Genomic DNA, 22,186 nt, shown 5'->3' with positions numbered 1-22,186 from the left:
TGTAGTATTTTTATCCGTCCAGATCGTACACGATGTACATCAACATTTGTTTTTTTGGGATTCATTTTATATTACAAATTAAAATATCATCAAAATATTCTGATAATATAGCGGATGTTTTGGTAAAACAATTGGACAAAAACTAAGCAACACAGTGATGCAAACGTTGAAAAATACCCCACTTAAATCCTGCACAATAGATGAATTACTCTCAACCATATCCTCTCTCTCTCCCTCTCTCTTTCTCTCTTTATCTCTCTAGTTCTCTCTTTCACTCTCAAGCTGTCAAAATTATGTACATAATCCGTCAAAAAGGAATGCGAATGAAGGATCTTTCCTTCAATACGATGCACTTGCACCATCCACTTGCTTCCTCACTACTCACCTTCAATACGCCAGCTCAACTCCACCACTCCGGAACTTCACTTTTAGCTTGTTTTATCCTGGTTGGGGATAATGATGGTAGGTAGTTGCAGCCGTATATTTTATCCTGCTGTCGGTTGTTCTGTTCCACACACGTCAAATGCGTCCTCGCTCTCTCTCTCTCTCCCTCTAGCTCTTTTGCTCCAATCAATGAACAATCCTAGCAACCCGTCGTCGTCTACTTGTCGTCCAGAAGCGCCAACAACAACAGGGGTGTGGTAATGATGATGATGTCCGTGAAAGACGATGTTGCTGACGGCCGCCAATGAAGAAAAGCGAAATGCATTCCTTTCCGTGCACTGGTCACAACCCTCCCACACACGCACTACACTTTTTGCCACCTGTGTGTATGTGTGCGTGTGGCTACACTGTGTGTCGTGGATTTTCGACTCGGCACACTATTGTTTAACACTCTCGATTGCTCTCACACATTACTTTTACCAGCTCCGAAGAACCAAAACGAGCACGGAAGATCCACACGGCACGGCTGCAGGGCGGCTGGCTTCAAATATTTGCTATCCTACAAACTGGACACCTCACGATGGCAAACAATAGGGCAACACCACAATTAAAGAACCTTGCCAGGTAGCACACACTTTGTCGGTGTCGAATTCACTGCTTTTTCGCTTTCGATTGCGCGCCTCGCAAAGATACGTTCGCTCGCCTTCGTTCGCTGCTTGGCATGTCGCGCGCTTGTATTAATGAAACGCCGTGTTGGCTCGTCCTACACACTGACTCTTTGGGTTTGCTTTGCTTTCCATTCAAGCGCACCGCACCTCACACACACGCGCACACATCGCACTAGCAGCGCATACGCACGCACACCACCATACGGGGGCCCGGTACGTACGTACGCACGCGTCACTGAGATGAGCAAGATCGCGCACACTCTTGCGCTCAACACACGCACACACACAACACACTGACCCGACACTGACTGACACACAGCGAGCGGAGGCGAACAAGTCCAGTGGACAAAAAGATAAATAATAAAAGGTGCTGCTGGAGTGCAGAGCAACCGCGGAAGTGACCCCGAAACGACACTCTTGCGTTCGCTTGTTTTCCCTATTTTCACTCTTTTCACTTCACTTGCGTGATACGGGGTGGGTTTTTTCTTCGTCTAATCACCCTCCTGCCATACGAACAATGGGACCCGCGGAACCTGATGTCCTGATCCGGAAGTATCAGCGGCCAGGACAGACGGAATGTCGAATGAATGAATTACCGCGATGGTATGCCTGTGTGTGTGGTTACCCGTTGTGTGGAGCAAGGTGATGGGGTGGTTCAACGACCAGCTTCCATCCAACACACCACAGATCGATGACGGGGGAGGGGGTTGTCGAACAAAATCGGCCCAAAGCTGTGCACCTGTTGTTTTGCCTCTAATTGTTGTGGCCCAATGTGTGCAGATTAGCCTTCCGTGAAACTTCCACTTGTTAAACAACCGATTAGTCTGACCGCGACTACTTTCCGTGGACTCGCGACGACGACGACGACGAGACGCACATCCGTACGCTTTGAGAGTCAAGAGAGAACTTACCCAACCGGCATTCGAAGACATTTCGAGTGAACTTTTGGGTTCTCTCTTGGGATGAACGCTTGCCCTTGCTGGGAGCGGTCACTCATCGTTTTTTTTTCAATTCTACGCGATGGCGATTGGAAAGTGGGAATAAAATCACAAAATTTGGTCAAAATTTAAATGTTTCATTTACTATGTGCAAATTTTACAACACGGATTAAACAGTTATTTTAAACAACGCTAAACAGTTCTACAGTTCATATCAAATAAGAAAATGGTATTGCAAATGCATTTTTCTTCTTCTTGATAGTTGTGCACGCCTTGTTGACATGGTCAGAACACCAATCCGTTTCCAGGAAACTCGAACCAAGGCTGCTCTTTTCTCAATTTCCACCAGGTTTAGCACAGGAGGTTATGTACAGCTAGATACTCGTAACTTTGAAGTCGTCCTGTATAGATTTATCGTTTGAACATAGATAAATGTTGGGTGTAAAGTCAGCGCCGAGAACACCTTGGGTGTTGAGATACGTGCTAGGGTGCTGGCTGATAACCGGACAATTTGATAAATCTTCTTTACTCGGAACACCTTTCGCGACGAACGAAGCTGGGACTATATGGAACTTATATAATTCCAGTACTCACATATGTCTCTGACACAAGGTCTATATCAAAACTGACAAAAAAATGCGTTCTATAGGAAGATGCGCAGAAGGATAATGAGCCTCTTATGTGTGGAAAGACAATAAACAGTTTCCATGAGCTCAATAGCGTACAGTGAATTAGACTCGTACAGTGAATTAGACTCCAATGTACTGATCATGTCGTATTAATTACACTGACTGACCCAGTTCCTAAAGTCCATAAAAATTGCGTTGATATATCTGTACATAAAGAACTCCTGCAACAGGCCAAGACGTGCCGATAGTAAGATCCATCCAACGAGATCGCTAGGACTCGTAGACAAAAGTTGTTGTCTGAAGTTATGATTGTACTGCTCTACTACCTCGACATCGTTGCAAACAACTGATATGAACCCCAGAAAGGTTCTATCACGGTCAGGTAACACAGGTATTTTGTCTTCGTAGCACTGATCCTCAATTCAATCCTTAAGCTTTCAGGTTTCAGTCGATTGTTCAGTTTCCACACCGCCGCCACCACATCCGATGATATCGATGTTACCCGTGCCGCCAAGGAACTAACCGGGAGAAAACCTTGTTCCAGATGTCGAAGCCGGTACTTTGCATAATACCATCCTACAGTGTAGTAGCAATAACCCGTGGATGCGGAAATGAATTTCCCTATTCCTTTGAATGTTAATGAGCCCAAATTGGTTATACATTTATTGGTATAATTGGTTAGGAAATGATCAGCTATTTCCTTGGTAATTCTAGTCCATTTAGTGCACGCACGAGCAACACTGCAAGCTTGACTCTTGCTTAAGTAGAAACACTCTAGTAGTAACACTCCCGGGACCGGGGTAACTTTCACCTTGTAGTTCAATGTAGTTGGAGTTTCTAAAATACAGGCAGCAAAGTACAGCATAAGAATTACAATTGTAGAAAATTATGGGGTTTTTTTTGGATCTGTTACGTCCGCGTGTGGGGAACGATTTCGGACTCTTTTACACCCGCACACACAGGACGTAAACGTTTCACATTTAAAACTTATGGTGATAGTATATTATAAAAACGATTACATTTGGTATCGCGAGACAGGTACGTGATCGTACCTATGGTATGGTTCAAAACCGACCCCCCTGGGAGCGTCACCGGGACCATCCCGGGACGATGACCCTGCTGCTTTGGCAGCCTTCGTCGTCGGCGTACGTCACCGCCGACACGATCCCAGCCACAGGCTATCGCATGAAGCGACAGCCAGGAGTGTCGAAGTCGTGCGAAGCAGCCCGCATACGCAACAGTATCTGAAAACATTCTGGGACTATATAGAACTGGATCTTGAATCTGGGACTATATAGAACTTATATAATTCCACTACTTCCACTACTCTGACACATGGTTTATATCAAAACTGATAAAAAAATGCGTTCTATAGGAAGATGCGCAGAACGATACTTGGCCGCTTAAGTGTGGAAAGACAATGAGGACCCGTTACAACGACGAACTCTAGGAGCTGTTTCCATCAGCTCAATATCGTACAATGAATTAGACTCGTCAAGCTCCAGTGTACTGATCATGTCGTATTAATGACACTGACTGACCGAGCCTCTGAAGTCCTTAAAACTTGAACATGGATAGAGGAGGCCAGGTAGATCAAAATTGAAATGGAATGCGGACGTTGATATATCTGTACATAAAGAAGTTCTGCAACAGGCCAAGACGTGCTGATAGTAAGATCTATCCTACGAGAACGCTGTACTTGTCTAACCCTCATAGACAAAGGTTGTTGTCCGAAGTTACGATTGTACTGCTCTACTACCTCGACATCGTTGCCGACAACTAATATCCTGCACCCCAGAAAGGCTCTATCACGGTCAGGTAACACAGGCATTTTGTCCTCGTAGCACTGATCCTTAATTCAATCCTTAAGCTTTCAGGTTTCAGTCGATTGTTCAGTTTCCACACCGCCGCCACCACATCCGATGATATCGATGTTACCCGTGCCGCCAAGGAACTAACCGGGAGAAAACCTTGTTCCAGATGTCGAAGCCGGTACTTTGCATAATACCATCCTACAGTGTAGTAGCAATAACCCCAGGAAGCGGAAATGAATCTCTCCATTCCTTTCAATGTTAATGAGCCCAAATTGGTTATACATTTATTGGTATAATTGGTTAGGAAATGATCAGCTAGTTCCTTGGTAATTCTAGTCCATTTAGTGCACGCACGAGCAACACTGCAAGCTTGACCGTTGCTTAAGTAGAAACACTTTAGTAGTAACACTCCCGGGACCGGGGTAACTTTCACCTTGTAGTTCAATGTAGTTGGAGTTTCTAAAATACAGACAGCAAAGTACAGCATGAGAACTACAATTGTAGAAAATTATGGGTTTTTTTTTTGGATCTGTTACGTCCGCGTGTGGGGAACGATTTCGGACTCTTTTACACCCGCACACACAGGACGTAAACGTTTCACATTTAAAACTTATGGTGATAGTATATTATAAAAACGATTACATTTGGTATCGCGAGACAGGTACGTGATCGTACCTGTATGGTTCAAAACCGACCCCCCTGGGAGCGTCACCGGGACCATCCCGGGACGATGACCCTGCTGCTTTGGCAGCCTTTGTCGTCGGCGTACGTCACCGCCGACACGATCCCATCCACGGGCTATCGCATGAAGCGACAGCCAGGAGTGTCAAAGTCGTGCGACGCAGCCTGCGTACGCAACAGTATCTGAAAACATTCTGGGACTATATAGAACTGAATCTTGAATCTGGGACTATATAGAACTTATATAATTCCACTGCTTCCACTACTCTGACACATGGTTTATATCAAAACTGATAAAAAATGCGTTCTATAGGAAGATGCGCAGAAGGATACTTGGCCTCTTATGTGTGGAAAGACAAAGAGGACCCGTTACAACGACGAACTCTAGGAGCTGTTTCCATCAGCTCAATATCGTACAATGAATTAGACTCGTCAAGCTCCAGTGTACTGATCATGTCGTATTAATGACACTGACTGACCGAGCCTCTGAAGTCCTTAAAACTTGAACATGGATAGAGGAGGCCAGGTAGATCAAATTAGAAATGGAATGCGGGCGTTGATATATCTGTACATAAAGAACATCTGTAACAGGCCAAGACGTGCTGATAGTAAAATCCATCCTACGAGCATGCTGTACTTGTCTAAGCCTCGTAGACAAAAGTTGTTGTCCGAAGTTACGATTGTACTGCTCTACTACCTCGACATCGTTGCCGACAACTAATATCCTGCACCCCAGAAAGACTCTATCACGGTCAGGTAACACAGGCATTTTGTCTTCGTAGCATTGATCCTCATTTCAATCCTTAAGCTTTCAGGTTTCAGTCGAGTGTACAGTTTCCACACCGCCGCCACCACATCCGATGAACGGTTAATCACCCGCGACGCCAAGGAACTAACCGTTAGAAAATCTAGTTCCAGATGTCGAAGCCGGCACTTTGCATAATACCATCTGTTAAGGGTCAACATCAAGTTTAGGTCAGACTGAGAGAGAGAGCGAGCAAAACGGAGAAGGAAACGGTGACGCGGCTCTCTCAGGATAGCGCGAAAGAGCGCAGCAAATAACCAAATTGGTTATACATATTTACTTACCAGTTGTGTGACATGAATAAAGCCAACGTCATATTAAAAATAAACCGAAATGGTTAGCCTCTACATGTAAAATTTATTCATTGTAGTAAGTCTTTCGAATATATCAATATGGCTAGCAAATGATCAGCTAGTTTCTTGGTAATTCCAGTCCATTTAGTGCACGCGCGAGCAACACTGCAGGCTTGACTGTTGCTTAAGTAGAAACACTCTGTCTGGGAGCGGTAGTAACACTCCCGGGACCGGGGTAACTTTCACCTTGTAGTTCAATATAGTTGGAGTTTCTAAAATACAGGCAGCAAAGTACAGCATGAGAACTACAATTGTAGAAAATTACGGGTTTTTTGTATCTGAAAACATTAACAACCTGTACAAGATGTAATGCTGCACGATGAACAGCACATCAAACAGAACGGAGAAGAGTCCTAACCCAAACTTGGCACCATCCCCGAAAATGGAATCCCAATCGTCTGCAAAACAAATTAACACCCACATCAGTTCTCGATCATTCCCCGCTTGTCCGATGGCCTCCCGACTTTGCTTACCATAATTGTACCCGTTGATTAGCATTTGCACCATGCTAAAGGATCCTCCGATAAAGTCTAACAGTACGTTACCAATGCTCCAACCAACGGTGCTTTTGCGGCGATAGTTTAGTACGGCTTGCGGTATGTACTTCACCAACGTTACGGCGAGCTTGATGTAGCTGAGGTTGTAGAAGAAATCCAACCAACGATACGTACCGGTCGCAACCAATACGCCCGATATCAGTACAACCAGCGCAAAGACAACCATCAACGCCCGTGCCGTGTAGGAAACTTTCTGTTGGCCACGCTCGTAGAAGAAACATTGCACAATAATGAGCCCAGTGGCGAACGTAGCATGTAACGAAAAGGCCACATCGTTCGCTAGCACCGGTATTAACCCTCTTGGATTACGCCGCAGATACTCCTCCTGTATGGAACCGTTCCAAAACAACGCACAGTTGAACGCTGCATACATCGTGTGACCCAACAGGTTCAGCGCGAGATAATCGAACGAAAGACCCACTACGCTGGCACGGGTACGATTTTCCCATATCTGCGGCCAGAATGACCATGTCCAGGCTAGGAAGTACCACCACCCGATCACGGACGACACGCTGATAAGGGTCCACGATTTGGCTACGGTTACGCGCACGAACGCTTGGCTTAGATCGATGAGTTCGCTAGACGGCGATAGGTGTGCCAGCAGATCGAATATTCCTGCCCGCAGTCCGCGCAGTGTCACTCGCTCGGAACGATCGACAAAGTTCGGTGTGGGAGGATCGAATTCGATCGTATCGGGCGTCAGTTGCACATAGTCCATGCCGTCAGTGACATTCGTTTGGGTAAAGTTGACGGTTACTCGCACGGATAGGGGTCCGTGTAGCCGTAGCGTTACATTTTTACTATCGCCTACAATAACAGTCGTATCTTGTGGTCCAATTTGCAAGTGCAGTTGAGTTTTGTTGCTCTGAGCCACTGTCGATACTGAAATAGGAGGTTTGATAATTATTAAAATATGAAATTAAAACTCCCAAATATTATCTTACCAATTAATATCGATCCCAAAATCCATAGTGCTGTAAAAATAGAACAAACCATTAAGAAATAATTCATTTATCTTATTACAAAAATCCTATAAGTATTCATTTTTTAAAAAAATATTACACAAGAATTAAATGTACATTGCTTTTTGGTTCATGCTACACCTTCACTTTGATCTTTGCCTTTATTGTTAAACGTTCAAACTATGTTTAAATTATGCTACAGAATCACTCCAATCATATGTGTACACCAAAGTGACATCAGTATACTTTACGCCGTAAAGTGGAATTAATCCTAACGTATCACCTATGGCGGATGAGGCGCACTCGAAGCAAAATGGGGGAAATGCGTTACAACTAGATGTACTTAATCGTAGCCGTAGATGCCTTAAGATTGCTTATGCTAATGTTTCCTCGTTACACAAAACGTACTACAACTATGGAAGGCTATCCTTGCTGCCTCCATTGCTGACGGTGGTATTAGTCGTCGTGGAGTCTTCTTGTAGTGTTTTAGCATCCGCACGATTTCTGCAAAATACAACAATTGTCTGTAAGTATTTATGTAAACAAATACCCATTTTGGTAACAAGAAGTTACGGTCAAGGTTAATCGAACATGCGTATAAGCCGACGAACCGTACGGTTTGTTTAGTGTTTTTACTTGTATTTCATGCTGGGTGAGTAGTGTATAATTGTTCCGTGTAAACGCGCTCCTGTACTGTGCTGTAACAGGTTTTTGGTGTTTGGTGTGTTATTGGCGTGTTAGACTATTCTGTATCAGTGCTGGTAATAACATGCGGTTGTTTGAGCAATGTTTCTAGATTCGATTCGATAGGATCGATCCGTTTTTTCGGTGTTCTGTAAAGAAGGAATGTTGTGTTATGTTTTTTTGGGTAATGTGTAGCATTTCTCCAACAGCATCGGAGCTGTGTCTGGGTATTATTGGAGGGGTAGAGAAATATAATAGCAACAGTATGTACGATCGAACAGTAGACGAACCCACACCCATACCTGTAGAGGATGTAATGCTGAACTATAAACAGAATGTCGAATAGCACTGAGAACAATCCAAGCCCAAACTTGGTCGGATCACCGAAAATGGAGGCCCAATCATCTGAAAAATAACAATTTAATTATTAATTTGAAATTTTAAAAACCCCTCCGTTAATCGTCATGTTGTCTGCTTACCATAGTTGTATCCATTCAGCAACATCTGCAGCATGCTAAGCATACCGCCGGTAAAGTCCAGCAGCACGTTCTCTATGCTCCAGCCAACAGTGCTCTTGCGCCGGAAGTTCAGTACCGCCTGCGGTACATATTTGATCAGCGTCACCGACAGTTTAATGTAGCTCAGCACATACAGAAAGTCTAGCCAGTGGAAGGTTTCCGTACCGACGAGAATACCCGCCACGATGATGACGATCACGAAGATCACGAGAATTCCCCACGCAATTCGGGACACCTTTTGTTCGCCACGCTGTCAATAACAATGCACACCCAACGGTTAGATAAAACATTCCCTTCCATTCGCCACATATTCCACTCCATCCTTACCTCGTAGATGAAACACTGTGCCACTGTGAGCAGCGTGGCGATGGTGGCGTGTATCGAAAACGCGACATCATTCGTAAGTACCGGATTGAGCCCGCGCGGGTTACGATCGAGATACTCCTGCTCGATGTAGCCGCTCCAGTACAGCGCACAGTTGAACGCGGCATACACCGAATGGCCGACGAGATTCAGCGTAAGAAAGTCGAACGAAAGGCCCACCACACTCTGTCGCCGGTAGTTGATGATCATCTGGGGCCAGAAGGAAACGGTCCAGGCGGCGAAATAGATCCACCCAATCACGCTCGAGATCACAATGATGGGCTGCGAGTTGGCGACGGTGACGCGAATGAATGCGGCCGCATCGTCGATCAGACCGGTCGGTACGACTGACGCTTCCAGATCGAACTGACCGGGCGATAATCCGACGAGATCGATTTCGTACACCCGATCGATAAAGCCACCATCGCCCGGGCTCATCACAATCGAACTTGGCACCACCTCGACGAAATCGGTGTGATCGTTGGAGAAATTAAGCCGAACGTCCTGCGATAGTACGCCGCGCACCTTGGCGAAAAACTGTTGCCGTTCGCCGACGATCACCGTCACATCTTGCGGATCGAGAACGACGCTGGCACCGATGGATGTTTGGGCGTTGGTAAGATCTGCCGCCAGCAGCAGCAGCCATAATATCCCAGCCGTTATCGGGTGCGTTGTTCTCGTCATCTTCAGCCGATGGTTGCAAGCGTTCTGCGCTGGCCAAACCTGTGGGGAACAAACATCGAAGCTGCCGTTAATATGTCTAATGATATGCAATGACATCCAATCTCTCTCGCTGTGCCCTCGCCCAAACAGTGCTTCACAGACATCGATATGTCAAACGAGCAATCGTTTGTAAAGGATTCATTAACCGTTAGCACCTAGCAGCACCGGTGAAAGACAGCCGGTGGTTAATCAATCCTACCTTCACCGATAGTCAACCGTATGGTAGGGACACGTGCATCAAACCGCACGCCACCAGCACCGTCGTGGAACTCATCGGAATATTCATAACGCTCGCGCGGCTCGTCACTTTCGCACGGTTTTGCACCCATGGCAGATGGCGAAAGTTGACGTTATTCGGTTGCGGCTCCATACGGCTCCCAAACCGAAACCACTCGTCGCCATCGCCAAGACCGCAAAGAGGCCTGATCGGCGGGTAAAGCCCCACACAGCTTGATTGCTTCGTACGGGGAATATTTATTTCATATTTTGTTAGTTTTTTTTTTTTTGGTTTTTGCTACGTACTACGGACGCGTAAAAGTTGCCTGTGCGTCGTGCTTCCCACACTATGATTGCCCTCTAAGAGCCAACCTCCCCTTTCCCCCACGTAACCGTTGACTTGACGGCAGACACACTTCACACCCCGTGTTACCCTTTTGCATACATGGCTTGGCTGGTGTGGCTGGTGTTGGCTTCTCTTCAGCCTATCAGCCAGTTACAAAATCGGGCTTGACAAGCAAAGCTGGGCGGCGAAAAGTTTTGCGAATTTCTCACCACACCACAGGCCGGGATTGGGGGATTTACCCACCGAACCGGCTCGCAACACAACGGAAGGAAACCACCGGCGCCAGCAAAGGTCACCTACCTTTTACACTACCACCCTTCCCCCTTTTGGACACCCTTTCGGAACGGTTGTTTTGTGGTGGGCTGTAGCTTGCCTACTAACGTCAATGCCGGCACACGCACCTAAATTAAATGGTCCGAAATATTGTATAATACGCGCTGCTTATCGTGTTGGCCTTCACTTTTTAATTTTGACTTATTGATAAGGTGACAATAATTGGGCGTATTCAAATCAATTAAGCTCTGTCAATGGTGCCAAACGATTGGATGGAGCTTTTCAAGGCCTGCTTACATCTTCACAGCATTCCAGGTCAATGCAGATGTTTTTTTTTTTTTTTCGCAAGCTTTGCTTGTCATTTTTGCCTAGCGACCACTTGAACATTGGACTGGACACTTCGGTGGTGTTTGGAACAAGTTGATGGGTTGGAAAAACCCCAGAATCTGGTGCTGGGAAGGGATAAGTACCGAACCGGCGCCGATCAAAGTACGCATATAAAAGCTCTGCACTTCACCTGCGTCAAGTGCATGGCGAGCCGATAATCTTGAGGTACTTAATTCGATTAGGGAAAGAATAAACACGTAGAGGCAAGAAGAAAGGTATTTTTTAATAGTAAATTAAAGTAATAAGAGAAATGTTGACGTTTAAACAGGCCTTTGCACAGTGAAGAGCACAGTGAGGAGCACAGTGAAGATCAAGAGTTTACAAAACCCACCTCCGGCATTCCGGTCAAAATGATTGGAGTCCAAAATTGTTACATATTTCGGAAGTAGATGCTTCAATTCAGAACTTCCAAGTCTGAATTTTGAAATTTTCAATTTTTAATGTATAAAATATTTTTTTTAATTCTAATTTTAATTTAATTTTAGAATAAGTTAAATTAGAGTTTTTTGCAATTTTGGATGATCGTTCGACTTTAACAATACAAAACACTTACATAAAATAGCCAAATTAACCCGTGAAGTGTTCTTGGCACTAAAGACACTCTTAAATTATCATCTGATACCATTAAAAACAAGCTGGATATTATAGTTCAATAAATATAGCTTTTTAAAAAAAGAACACTCTTGCGTATGCAATTTCATACACTGGGACTTGGATGGATTGTTGTTTGCAATTCAAACAATTCTACTACTAATACGCAAAGCATAGAAAAACATAATCCAATTGCATTAAAATTCTTTAAATAATAACCTTAAACAGCAAACACTAAGGCTTTGTAGCTTTAGTTTCAAAAGATTAGTCGCACCTCACGAATTTCATGGCATTCAATTGAACCGGTAATTCCGTTCATTTGCTTTAAGAAAGCACAACACACAAACAAACCATGTTTACGCGGGCACACATCGTTCGATAACCGCAAATAATTGCAGTGCTTTGCATCTTCGCGGCAAGCAAACGCCAACAAGTAGGTTTGTATGTCGCTTACGCAGGGGGAAACACAAAAAAAAAGCACCCGGACCGTGTGGGGTGTAGAGGTGTTCTAACGGTTTGCACCAATTATGTATGCGCCACCCGAAAAAAAAACATATATATCCACAAACACCTCCGAGGCTTTCCGCAATGAGCCGAAATAAACCGATAATAAACACATTAACGAAACACACGTACAAGTTTGTCTTACAGTGGATGTTAATCAAAGCGGAAGAAATGCTCACGTGCCGGTAGCGAGCGTGTTAACAGTTGCACTGGTCGTTGGTTACTGGGGTGCCTCGTTGGTACCGGTCCACTATCGTTCCTGCAACACCTTCGCGGTGCATCGCAGGAATTCCCAGCTCCCGCAGCTTAGTGATGGACATCTCCCTCCCCGGCCCGGACAAACCCGGTTCGTGAGCAACAAACAACAACAAAAAGGCCCCCCATTCACAACACTTGGGTTGTGTTGTTGTTTGTTGAATTGTAGCAGCTTACGATCTTTAGGGTCTCTTTCACCTGCACTACACACAAACACCGGTGACACAGGTGAGTAATAAAACCTTTTCATTTCCTGCCTGTTAAAGGCTATGGAAGAACTACTCTCACCCGCCACTTGAGACTTGTAGTAAAATCTTATCACTTTAGTACCCCGTCCACATGTTATCAGAGACCGGATACAATCGACTCTTCAAAATAGCCCCCTCGATAGCCGTCGTACCGGACACATTGAGGGGTTGAGATGATCCGTGCTTAACCACCGATTGCTCTCTTCCCACACCGATGGACGACAGTCAATCTCGAGACGCGACACGGATCGGATACCTTTGACCGTGCGGTCCTTTAAGTGACCGATTGTAACTTCATCCACTTCGTGCGCTGTGCGCTCGGAGGCCAACCCACCACGCAGCACGTGTTGCATAATATTCGAACACGAATGGTGAAAACGCAGCGGTGGTGGTCAGGTGCAGCGGACGTGACCCTGGCGGTAGTGTTTGGGATTTCTCTCTCGCGCGCGCGCTCTCTTTCCATCCCCCGCGCCCCTTAGCAACAAAACCCCCCTATTTCGTGAGCGATTCCACCAAACAGCTCCGTAGGCTTTTACCTGACATTGAACACGTCGTGGCGATCGAGCCCGCAAGGGCCGCAGCAAGGCAAACGCGAGAACTCGCTGCGGTTCGGAAATGGAACATACGTATGCCCAGCGCCAAAGTAGCCTCGTGGCGAAAAACCGGAACCGGTGATCTGTGTCCATCCTCTGAATGGGTCCACCGTCATCCCTGAACTTAACCCACAAAACCAGACACACGGCGCACAAAAGCGAGAGAGCGCAGGCAAACCACCTTGACTTCACCAATTCCTTTCCGGGCTACGGTGAATGTGCGCCGGCTACCTTCCTGGAGCGTGGGGCAATATTCTACGACTACCCCTTCCAAATACCAACCTGCTTCTATGATATGCGCCCGAAAGTAAAACAAACGTAACACGACGTCTTTGCTGCTTCTCTGTGGTGCTACTTGCGCACACCGATCACCGATCACCTTTTTATTACACGGACGCACTTTGCTCGGTACGAAACCACACAGCGGAATGCGAAAACCGCTTGCCAACTGTGCGCTTTAAATACCCGGACGCGAAAACGACACCATGCGCACACTTTACATCATTGCGAACGCACACAGCTGCCCTGTGGGCACACCACGAGAAGGGGGTGGGGGAATGTATGATAACTATCGGATCGACCACTGCCTGAGTGTGTGTGTGTATGTATGCCCGCGCGCACACTTTTGCGTCCGCTTTGCGTCCATCCATCATCATTGATCTGTCCCGGTCGATAATTACGCTTTGCTCTCCCTATCCGTGTGTTTGTGTGTGTGTATGCGTGCGTGGTCAATTAGTGTGACCGGCAATCGGGTTCGTTCACAATTGGGCTCAACTTTGTGCCGGTACCCTCCAACGGATGGCATGTTTCCAAGAGTTGCACACTGGTCGAAAGGAGCACGATGCTACCCGGAACATAGCATACACACAGACGAAAAAAAAAACCGACCAGAACTGATGGTTATTGACCGTTTGGGATATCAATTTCATCAGTCCCTTTTGGTACACACTACGCAGAAACGGTGTAATAGGATTATTAGGTTTGAACTGATTTAGACATCAGTGCCGGACTTTACGGATCCCTCCCGGGATCATTTAAGTGGATTTTACGCTAACGCCATCGATTGTATTGCAATTGCAAACCCCTCGTCATAAGTCATAATACACCAGAAGTTCCAATTCTGCTGTGTCACTCGTCTAAATCTCTACGACGGCACGAGCAACCAGTGTTGGCAACTCTTATCAAGTTACACAATACATATCATATCCTACGAGGCAATTTGCCTGACAATGAGGGACATTTATTGTCAATTGTTCTAGATATTGATGATCGTGGGTGGAGGAGGGCTGGTTTGCTGTGGGTGAACGTACCACCCTCGCCCAACGATTAGATACCGTCGCGAATGATTTACAACACTTAAGGCTCTAATCTTACAAAGTGCTCTTGTACAACGGATTGGCATTAGTAAATTAACACGGGCCACACGGCACATGTTCCGGAGCTTCCAATTCCATGGTTTGACGTGCGAGGACGTTATTGCAAAATTCCATCCCTTCTCCTGACGCAATTGTTTTGCAACGATCGGTGGTTAAGATTGAGCAAATATTGTGTATTTTCCGCCACAGTTTTTCCCCATTCGTCATGCCGCTTAAGTAGGTCGCAAGCTGCCAGTTTCGAATGATGCAAAATAGTGAACATTATGTTGCATTCTTCCGTGGAATTGAAATCCTAAAAAGAGAACAAAGTGCTAAGAACTGCTCACTTTAGGTAGGAAAAAACCTTACGAAAAACCCGTCCTGTGTGCCACAAATAGAGTTCATTATGCCGATTTTAACATCAACATTGCGTCAGACACTCACGATCGTCTGATCCGATCTGGTTACATTTTTTTTATCACTTCGATCGCACGGAATGATTTTCAACCCTATCAGCACCTACTTTTATGACACACTTCACCAAACCACCGCTCGCAGAGACAGGATGAGGATGGTTGTTTTTGTTTTTGGCAGTCGATAACGGTCTAACAACTCTAATGATAAATTGCACTGCTATGCACTAAAAAAATGCAAAAATTAAATAAACAATTTATGCCGATGTGTGCACGGCTGGTTGCTTTCTTTACTACATTCACCGGAACTCATACGGATAGTGTAACATTTCCGGTGGCACTAAGCGGACATCTCTTGGTGGTGCCGCACACAACTCGCGCACCCGTACCAGTTCTTCCCCATCGACATGGTACACAGCTGTAATAACAAGAGCTCGCGTTTCATTGCTCCCATTCTGATCAGCAACATCGACGGGATGGGTTTGGGTAAATCTTTCACCTCGATAGGGCCGCGCTTGGGTGTGGAGACCGCGTCAGGGTATTCGCGATTTCGTTGCTAATGTGCTCACCTCTGGTGTAGCACCGTTTCAAAGCTTTACGTAATTAGTAATACAAACAAACGCACCATTGCATCTCGTGCGATGAATGTGTCTTTTTGTTACCTTCCAATTATTCAACTTCTGCCTCGGTTGGTGATGCTGGGTGCTTCCCGTTTCCACGTTGGTGCGTGGCACTCTACTCAGCGCTACCGAAACACTATCGAACTCGAACATCGATGTGTCGTACGCGGGCGGTATCTTTTCAGCGACTTCGGAAATGTTTCCAACGTTTTGCACCTCGTGATGGGCGCTGCGGTACCAGAGTTTGCCTTTGAGCGGGTTACGGTATAACAAAAGCAACTTTAAAAAAAAAACTTCAAGACAACTGTCGGCTAGATTCAATGTTATCGATACAGCACACTCGATCGGATCTGGCGACGAACATACCGATAGAGTCTAGTGATTTTGGGGCAGAGTAGCGAACAAGACAGCGTTCAAGGTGTTTGTCCATGTAGCAGAAAGGCTTTTAACGAGCAGCAAAATTAAAACGTAACAGTCAAAACAAAACCAACACCAACCAAGTGGACCGCTGATATGGACGCGCAGAAGATCGAACTTTATCTAATCTAAATACTACCCCCAGTTTCGTAAACGGTGCTGGGTAAGCTGCACGGACCCCCCCACGTAGGAAACAAAATAAGTTAAAGAAAAGTGAAATGGCTTAACAATATGATTCATTGATACCAACGTTACTTACCATTGAGATCGCTGCCGATATTTAACACACACCAACACTTCACTGCACCAACCATGACCGACCGACGTTCGGGCAGCACATCCCTTACCGAAGACGCACGGTCTCCACATGCAGACGGTATCATTCAATTTGCTAGCGATTGCTGCAGCCAACGGAACACGCGTAGAGATACGCAACATTTACGAGTCTGATTAACAACGATCGACGGTGGCGCCGGTTTGGTGGGTTTTGCAACCGACGGGGTTTGCAGTCCCATGCGCAGCATCCGGGACTAAAAATAAATCACGCGATCCGAGTCGGTTGTGTTTCGCGTTTCATGTGCCGGTGAAGATCCTTCTTGTGCCATGCCCAGTGAATGCCCTACACCCGCGGCAAGGGTACACATATGATCAGTGAAAACTTCTTCGCTGTAAGCATGACTAGACAGAACGCGATATTCTAATGGTCCCATGTTTGTCCGAATGGTTGTGAGTCAGCGGCTCACGCATCGCGTTGATGACGAAATAGAAATGATTAATGTGTAAACGCTAATTGTGTTAAGTGTGGCATGCACTACACCGGCTAAAACTGCTGATAAGAAAGAAAGGTTGACGATCGTGTACAGGTAGAGGTGAATGTTTTCAGAAATGTTTTGCACTTACCAGTCCTTAAAACAGCCATCGTTAATTATGCGCTTAAGTGTTTTTTTATATGTTAAGCTAAAGGTACGGGTAAACTACAATGGCACGCACAGAATTGTTCCCATCTTTTAAACAAAACTAATTAATAAAAATACACTCTGTCCGATTATTGTATTTTTGTTCGTTCCGGAATGTTGTTTGTTTTCGGTATCGGTTTTTTGACAGCTGCTCATTCTTTGGCCCCCTTTTTCGCCCCATGTGTTTTTCGAGCAGAATGCAGCATTCGAGTAGTTCATAATTCTCAAGGTGCGATTGCAATACTTCTGCCTGTTGTTTACCACGGATGAAGATCGTTTTTATTATCGTGCGCAAAGAGATCCTGAGCAGTTTTGCACTAAATCACTATCCATTGCCAATAACACATTTGATTGAGAATGTATCCTAACCATCGAATTGAAGAAACACGGTCAAATAGGTTGCAATTATCCCGCCGGTCTGAAATGGAAACATAGCGAATGGCTTTTGATAAACTGTACCGACGAATTGCCCAGCTTTCTATTATATATTTACCCCGTAAAGTAGGTTAAAGTTCAAGTTGAGTGAGTTTAGGATCCGGAACATTGGTTTCTGTTCAGCCACATACAGACTGAAGCTGGTGAGCATGAGCATAAGGTCACTTTCGTCATTAGGGGTTGTTTTTCCAGCGGCACACAGTAGTTTTTCAAACTCACGCAATGCCCTTTCCGTTGTTGTGCACGCACCGATGAGCAACATATCGTTCAAAACCAACGGAAACACCCAGGACGACAACATGGACAAGACTTGTTGCATGGAAAATCCCTGCGGCAGTCGGTACATGCGTATCGCAAAAAAGAATCGATCCGTCAGGATTAGGAAATGTTCGAAGAAAATAAGCAACAAAACCCAACCATAAACAGTGCAGAAGCTTTCCACGATTTGAAGAATGTGTCGATACAATTGAATCATAGACCGTAGCTGGGTTTCACTTACAGTTTGCCGTGCCATTCTTTGCATCTCAAGAATCACGTTTCTCAACAGCATTGCGAATAGCCCAAACGAGGCGCATAATGTCGTATGCGACAGGTACCCGTATATACGCAACCCGTACAGAATAAAATGATTCGCTTGTACTATAAACACAACCGTTGAAGTTATAACCATAAAGGTTAAAAAAATGCAGTATGTTATCGACAATATGGAGAGCCACAGCCAGAAGAGTTGGAACGATCGTTTTGATTCGATGCTGCCATTGTATAGGGTTTGCATGTCGTTCACCTTTGCTATCAGCTGCTCCCAACACTGCGCCAACGATCTTTGCGAAGAAGGCCAGGCAATCTTAATGACGCTTATTACGTTAAATGTAATGGTCACTACTGTTTCAATGATGATGAAGTAATAAAATAGAACAACTTTTAGTGCTGGCGTAAAGAAACGGAAAAAAAACTTCTAAATAGGTTGCTACCAGAATTAAGAATAATCCATTATGACGCGTTACCATTAGATTTGCATACCAATGCTGATTCGTCGTTGTAATAAATTAACCATGTGGCCACCAGTATGCCCGATACCAACACCATGAGAATCAGCTTCGGTGCCACACTTCCCGATCCAATCCTTCCCTGTCCGTCGATGGTTAGTGACGATACGCCGAACAGATTTTGCGCCCATAACGTCCACCGTAAACGGTCCAGAAACGCTTTATGCTTGGTACGCTGAAACATAATTGTTGCTTCGGAGTTGACCATTCTAAAACCCACTACCGAATTGAATGAATGGCAACAAACTGAACGGTTAGCTATGGAAAACATATGCCCGTTTGATTAACGCAAAGTGAGCATCACCAATTGATATTAATTATTGAATGCCGCCCATTCGGTAAATGTCGGGACCTTGAGCGTTCTATGTTGATTGATTAGAGAAATATTACAAACGGTGCTAAATTGATGGGTGTTGTTGGATCAATACACGGTTAGCTATAAGGTCGATATTATTAAACAATTTGTCAGCTGGACAGCAATACATTAACTATTTATAACTCGTGGGGATTATAGTTGTTCGCAGCGTCTCGGTGATGCAGAAGTAGTAACGTCGGATTCTCATCAGATAGAACAACTACCATATCTGGTTAAACAGAAAATTAGAAGTGGCATCCCGAAACCTTATAGAATTGGGATTTCACATAATAGTTGTTACGCAAGAGATTGTCGTTAATACTTACACTTTTCAATAAATTGCCCCTTGCTTAATTTATTACGTAAAATAACAATTATGTTTAAGAACGTAATTAACAATGATTTTGATTACATAAAACCCGATAAGCACTGTGTTTGCATGCCATGAGATGGAATGGTAGCATGACCAAATCATCAAATATTTAACCGATTTTTATGTGCATCTTTCAAAATGTCGAGCAGTGTGTTGTTTTCGCTCGCGTGCGTCTATTGTTTGTGTCACAACTGTCAGTTGGTTGTCAAGAACCGCACCGGAAAAAAATTCATCAAAATAACAACACAAAATTGCTCGTGGTGCAGCGGAGTGTTTTGTTAAATTAGTTCTGATATACATTTAGCAATGCATTCTACAAATCTATTTAGTGGTATTGCAGCTAGTTTAAATATCAGCTTCATACGCGGCGTGTCATCTAACACTTCCGCCATTGTGAAGGTGCACCGTAGCATTTATGCCCGACGGTATCCCACCCTGATGGTGCTGCCAAATGGATCCACAATCAACCTCAGCTATCACGAGCCAAGAAAGATAATCAAAGTATGTATCGTGTTAATGATATCCAGAGGTAAAACAAGAGCTCTGTGGTATGCTTGATTAATTGCTTTGTTTTCTGTTTTAGCTCCCGCTTGATCTGAGCCAGCTATCGGAAGCAGAAAGGAAAGCACGCATCGAAAAGCGTAAACCTAAGCAAAAGATCCGTATTGACGATGATGTAGAGGACACGTTCAATGCAAACAAATACTTGAAGTATCTGAAGAAGAAATGAGGATTTTTCTGGGTAGGATTTGATGATGTTAGGTGGGTAGCTTGTAATTAGGAAACAGAACATTGTAGGAACGAAACCAAAATATGATTGCTAATAAAGTCAATCATAAAGATTGTTAAAATCTGGAGCGATTGCTGGAACATCCACGACGTAGATTGCGCCGTTTGCTTTGCCGTCCCCGGTGCTAACTGTCACTTCCAAGGAGCTTCTTTCCCCGGTTGGCTTTTTGAACGCAGAACTAGGACCATTTAAAACGTAGATTGTGCCGTTTGCAACCGCTGGATAGCAGGACGAAATTGGAAGAGTTCGATCGGCTTGTTGGCACAGACAACACCTACAGAGGCAGCCTGGTGCGACACGTTTTGCTCAAATCTGGGGTCACTTGCATACACTATATACAGCATAGCGCAAAAGATGTAGTGTTTTCGAAGATCCTATTTGCGCAATGTAACTGGACGGGAAAATAGGGAAGATTCCGTTGATGCGTTTCGGCAACGTGCTGCAGCTGTAAAATCGTAAACGAAACACGCACAACAACGACAATGTATAACCGTCGAAAGAAAATCAGCTCCACATGTGCCGGTAACCGTATTAAATGTACCCTGCACCGGGGACATTCAAAAAGAACATGCTCAGCATTTTCTGGAACACTGACACACCACCGGCAGTCCGCGGCCGACGTGAATCCTTTCATGTTCAGATACTCACGGAAAAAAACGTGTCCTAGGTGACCGCCTACTCCGCCCTCCGTTAGATCCGCCACTAATGTGTATAGTGTCGAAGGTCCACCGACCGTTGCTCTCCGGTGGACAGTAGACCTTCGAGAGCATAAGCACGACTGCCCTCTCTTCTTTTGCTGCTTGCAACGCCATGTCCTGGGACACTCCTCCGTGGCCAAGAATCGCCGGAAGCACAAGCATTAGATGTGGCATAAGGAAGCCGATCGCGCACATTGACTGGGTCCAATGAGGCCTTCCGCACACGACACATTTCATCGTTGCCTGGCAAACCTTAGTCAGTCGCTCTGCAGGAGTGAGTGGGGCTGCTCGCACCTTGCTGACGCAGTTGCCCATCGTCACCTTGCAGCTTAAAATTTCTTCGCATCCTTTGCTGGTGGACGGACACGTGCGCGCTTTCCTCCATCTGGAAGTTGCCACAGATTTGTTGACACTATTCCAGTATCCCGAGAAGCCAGTGAGGCAATCAACTCCGCTTCGTCAACGAGCGGGTCGAAGTCGAACACGATGAATGCAGACATCTCTGTTACAAGCCGGCTTGACCAAACAGGATGTGTTCCTTGAGGTCCTTATACAAGGAGTCCTCCTTAATGGCAACCCGGGCCTTGCAGTAGAAGCTTTCGCACTTCTCTCCTTCGGACCGCGGCCGTAACGTCCTCTGCTCCATTTTCATCGCCGGATCTAGCAATCCCCGCTGACCTGACCGCGATAGGGCTACCACTTGGGCAGCCGGTCTCAGGTGACGATGACGATCTTGTGGTATCAGAGGAGTTCTGCTGCCTTTGTACGATCGGAAAAATCGTTCGACCGATCGGTTTTGGAAATTTAGTAGCTAAACAGGTTTACAGCACAAAATCTATGCAGAAAGGTAAATACTTGGTAGAAATAACCTTTTTTGTATCATGCTACATTTGTTTTTGACTTATTTTAATATAATCTTTCTGAAAAAGGCTTGATTTGCTGCATAAATTACGAACGAAATTGCAGCAGGATTCGACTTGCGTGGACTCGGGGACTGCCTGTACATTTATTAAATTTATTCTTATCGTACACTAACTTTTTCTTAAATCATTAAAAATTTCCTTTGCAACGGAAACAAACATTTAAAAACATTTTTATTTTTTTTGTTTAACCACTCATAACCTCACTCAGCCCATAGTGTCATGTCAAAATTGTGTTAAGGGTAGCTTCAACCCCTATGGGGGGACTACAACACTCTTTTACCTCTTTTACCACTTATTTTAATGTAATCGTTGT

General features: G+C 45.1%; 4 protein-coding genes across 9 annotated transcripts; 1 reads left to right on the top strand and 3 right to left on the bottom strand.

Annotated features, from left to right (window-relative positions):
* Nucleotides 1-6,275: 6,275 nt before the first annotated feature.
* Nucleotides 6,276-7,840, bottom strand: LOC128297664 (cystinosin homolog). Its single transcript, XM_053033346.1, has 4 exons — nt 7,774-7,840; nt 6,746-7,711; nt 6,568-6,670; nt 6,276-6,484 (listed from the first exon to the last, which is right to left on the bottom strand). Exons 1-4 carry the CDS (start codon nt 7,838-7,840, stop codon nt 6,397-6,399), a joined length of 1,224 nt encoding a protein of 407 aa, XP_052889306.1. The 3' UTR covers nt 6,276-6,396.
* An 86-nt stretch (nt 7,841-7,926) lies between these two features.
* Nucleotides 7,927-17,047, bottom strand: LOC128310325 (cystinosin homolog). 6 transcript variants are annotated; one of them, XR_008288873.1, is made up of 5 exons: nt 9,321-10,777; nt 8,955-9,243; nt 8,778-8,880; nt 8,428-8,624; nt 7,927-8,295 (listed from the first exon to the last, which is right to left on the bottom strand). XR_008288873.1 is itself a non-coding variant. In XM_053046939.1 (5 exons), the coding sequence occupies exons 1-5, from the start codon at nt 16,557-16,559 to the stop codon at nt 8,205-8,207; spliced, it is 1,245 nt and encodes a 414-aa protein (XP_052902899.1). In that variant the 5' UTR covers nt 16,560-17,047; the 3' UTR covers nt 7,927-8,204. The 6 variants fall into 6 exon arrangements, 5 of the variants coding, with proteins under 5 accessions (XP_052902899.1, XP_052902900.1, XP_052902901.1 ...); XM_053046939.1 differs by lacking the exon at nt 8,428-8,624 and adding an exon at nt 16,557-17,047 and having other exon boundaries at nt 9,321-10,079; XM_053046940.1 differs by lacking the exon at nt 8,428-8,624 and adding an exon at nt 13,775-13,903 and having other exon boundaries at nt 9,321-10,079.
* A 570-nt stretch (nt 17,048-17,617) lies between these two features.
* LOC128299451 (uncharacterized) lies at nt 17,618-18,942 on the bottom strand. Its single transcript, XM_053035425.1, has 3 exons — nt 18,693-18,942; nt 17,747-18,615; nt 17,618-17,671 (listed from the first exon to the last, which is right to left on the bottom strand). The coding sequence occupies exons 1-3, from the start codon at nt 18,940-18,942 to the stop codon at nt 17,618-17,620; spliced, it is 1,173 nt and encodes a 390-aa protein (XP_052891385.1).
* A 751-nt stretch (nt 18,943-19,693) lies between these two features.
* On the top strand, nt 19,694-20,324 carry LOC128298176 (39S ribosomal protein L55, mitochondrial). Its single transcript, XM_053033917.1, has 2 exons — nt 19,694-19,963; nt 20,046-20,324. Exons 1-2 carry the CDS (start codon nt 19,769-19,771, stop codon nt 20,190-20,192), a joined length of 342 nt encoding a protein of 113 aa, XP_052889877.1. The 5' UTR covers nt 19,694-19,768; the 3' UTR covers nt 20,193-20,324.
* Nucleotides 20,325-22,186: the final 1,862 nt, after the last annotated feature.

This window comes from Anopheles moucheti, chromosome 2, assembly GCF_943734755.1.
Source record: "Anopheles moucheti chromosome 2, idAnoMoucSN_F20_07, whole genome shotgun sequence".
NCBI lineage: Eukaryota > Metazoa > Arthropoda > Insecta > Diptera > Culicidae > Anopheles > Anopheles moucheti.
Note: the sequence above shows the minus strand (reverse complement) of the source record. Positions and strands in the feature narration are given on the sequence as shown.

Bases quoted from the DNA above. Each gene is read 5' to 3' on its own strand.
- LOC128297664 (XM_053033346.1), bottom strand. From the start codon at position 7,840: ATGAATTATTTCTTAATGGTTTGTTCTATTTTTACAGCACTATGGATT. The intron at 7,712-7,773 runs GTAAGATAATAT...CTCCTATTTCAG, and splicing joins TTTGGGATCGATATTAATTG to TATCGACAGTGGCTCAGAGC. The intron at 6,485-6,567 runs GTTGTTAATGTT...CCTGTATTTTAG, and splicing joins CAGCATTACATCTTGTACAG to AAACTCCAACTATATTGAAC.
- LOC128310325 (XM_053046937.1), bottom strand. From the start codon at position 10,136: ATGTCATTGCATATCATTAGACATATTAACGGCAGCTTCGATGTTTGT. The intron at 9,244-9,320 runs GTAAGGATGGAG...TGTTATTGACAG, and splicing joins CACAGTGTTTCATCTACGAG to CGTGGCGAACAAAAGGTGTC. The intron at 8,881-8,954 runs GTAAGCAGACAA...GTTATTTTTCAG, and splicing joins GCTGAATGGATACAACTATG to ATGATTGGGCCTCCATTTTC.
- LOC128299451 (XM_053035425.1), bottom strand. From the start codon at position 18,942: ATGGTCAACTCCGAAGCAACAATTATGTTTCAGCGTACCAAGCATAAA. The intron at 18,616-18,692 runs GTAACGCGTCAT...TCTTTACGCCAG, and splicing joins ATTGGTATGCAAATCTAATG to CACTAAAAGTTGTTCTATTT. The intron at 17,672-17,746 runs GTAAATATATAA...TTTCCATTTCAG, and splicing joins ACTTTAACCTACTTTACGGG to ACCGGCGGGATAATTGCAAC.
- LOC128298176 (XM_053033917.1), top strand. From the start codon at position 19,769: ATGCATTCTACAAATCTATTTAGTGGTATTGCAGCTAGTTTAAATATC. The intron at 19,964-20,045 runs GTATGTATCGTG...TTTCTGTTTTAG, and splicing joins AGCCAAGAAAGATAATCAAA to CTCCCGCTTGATCTGAGCCA.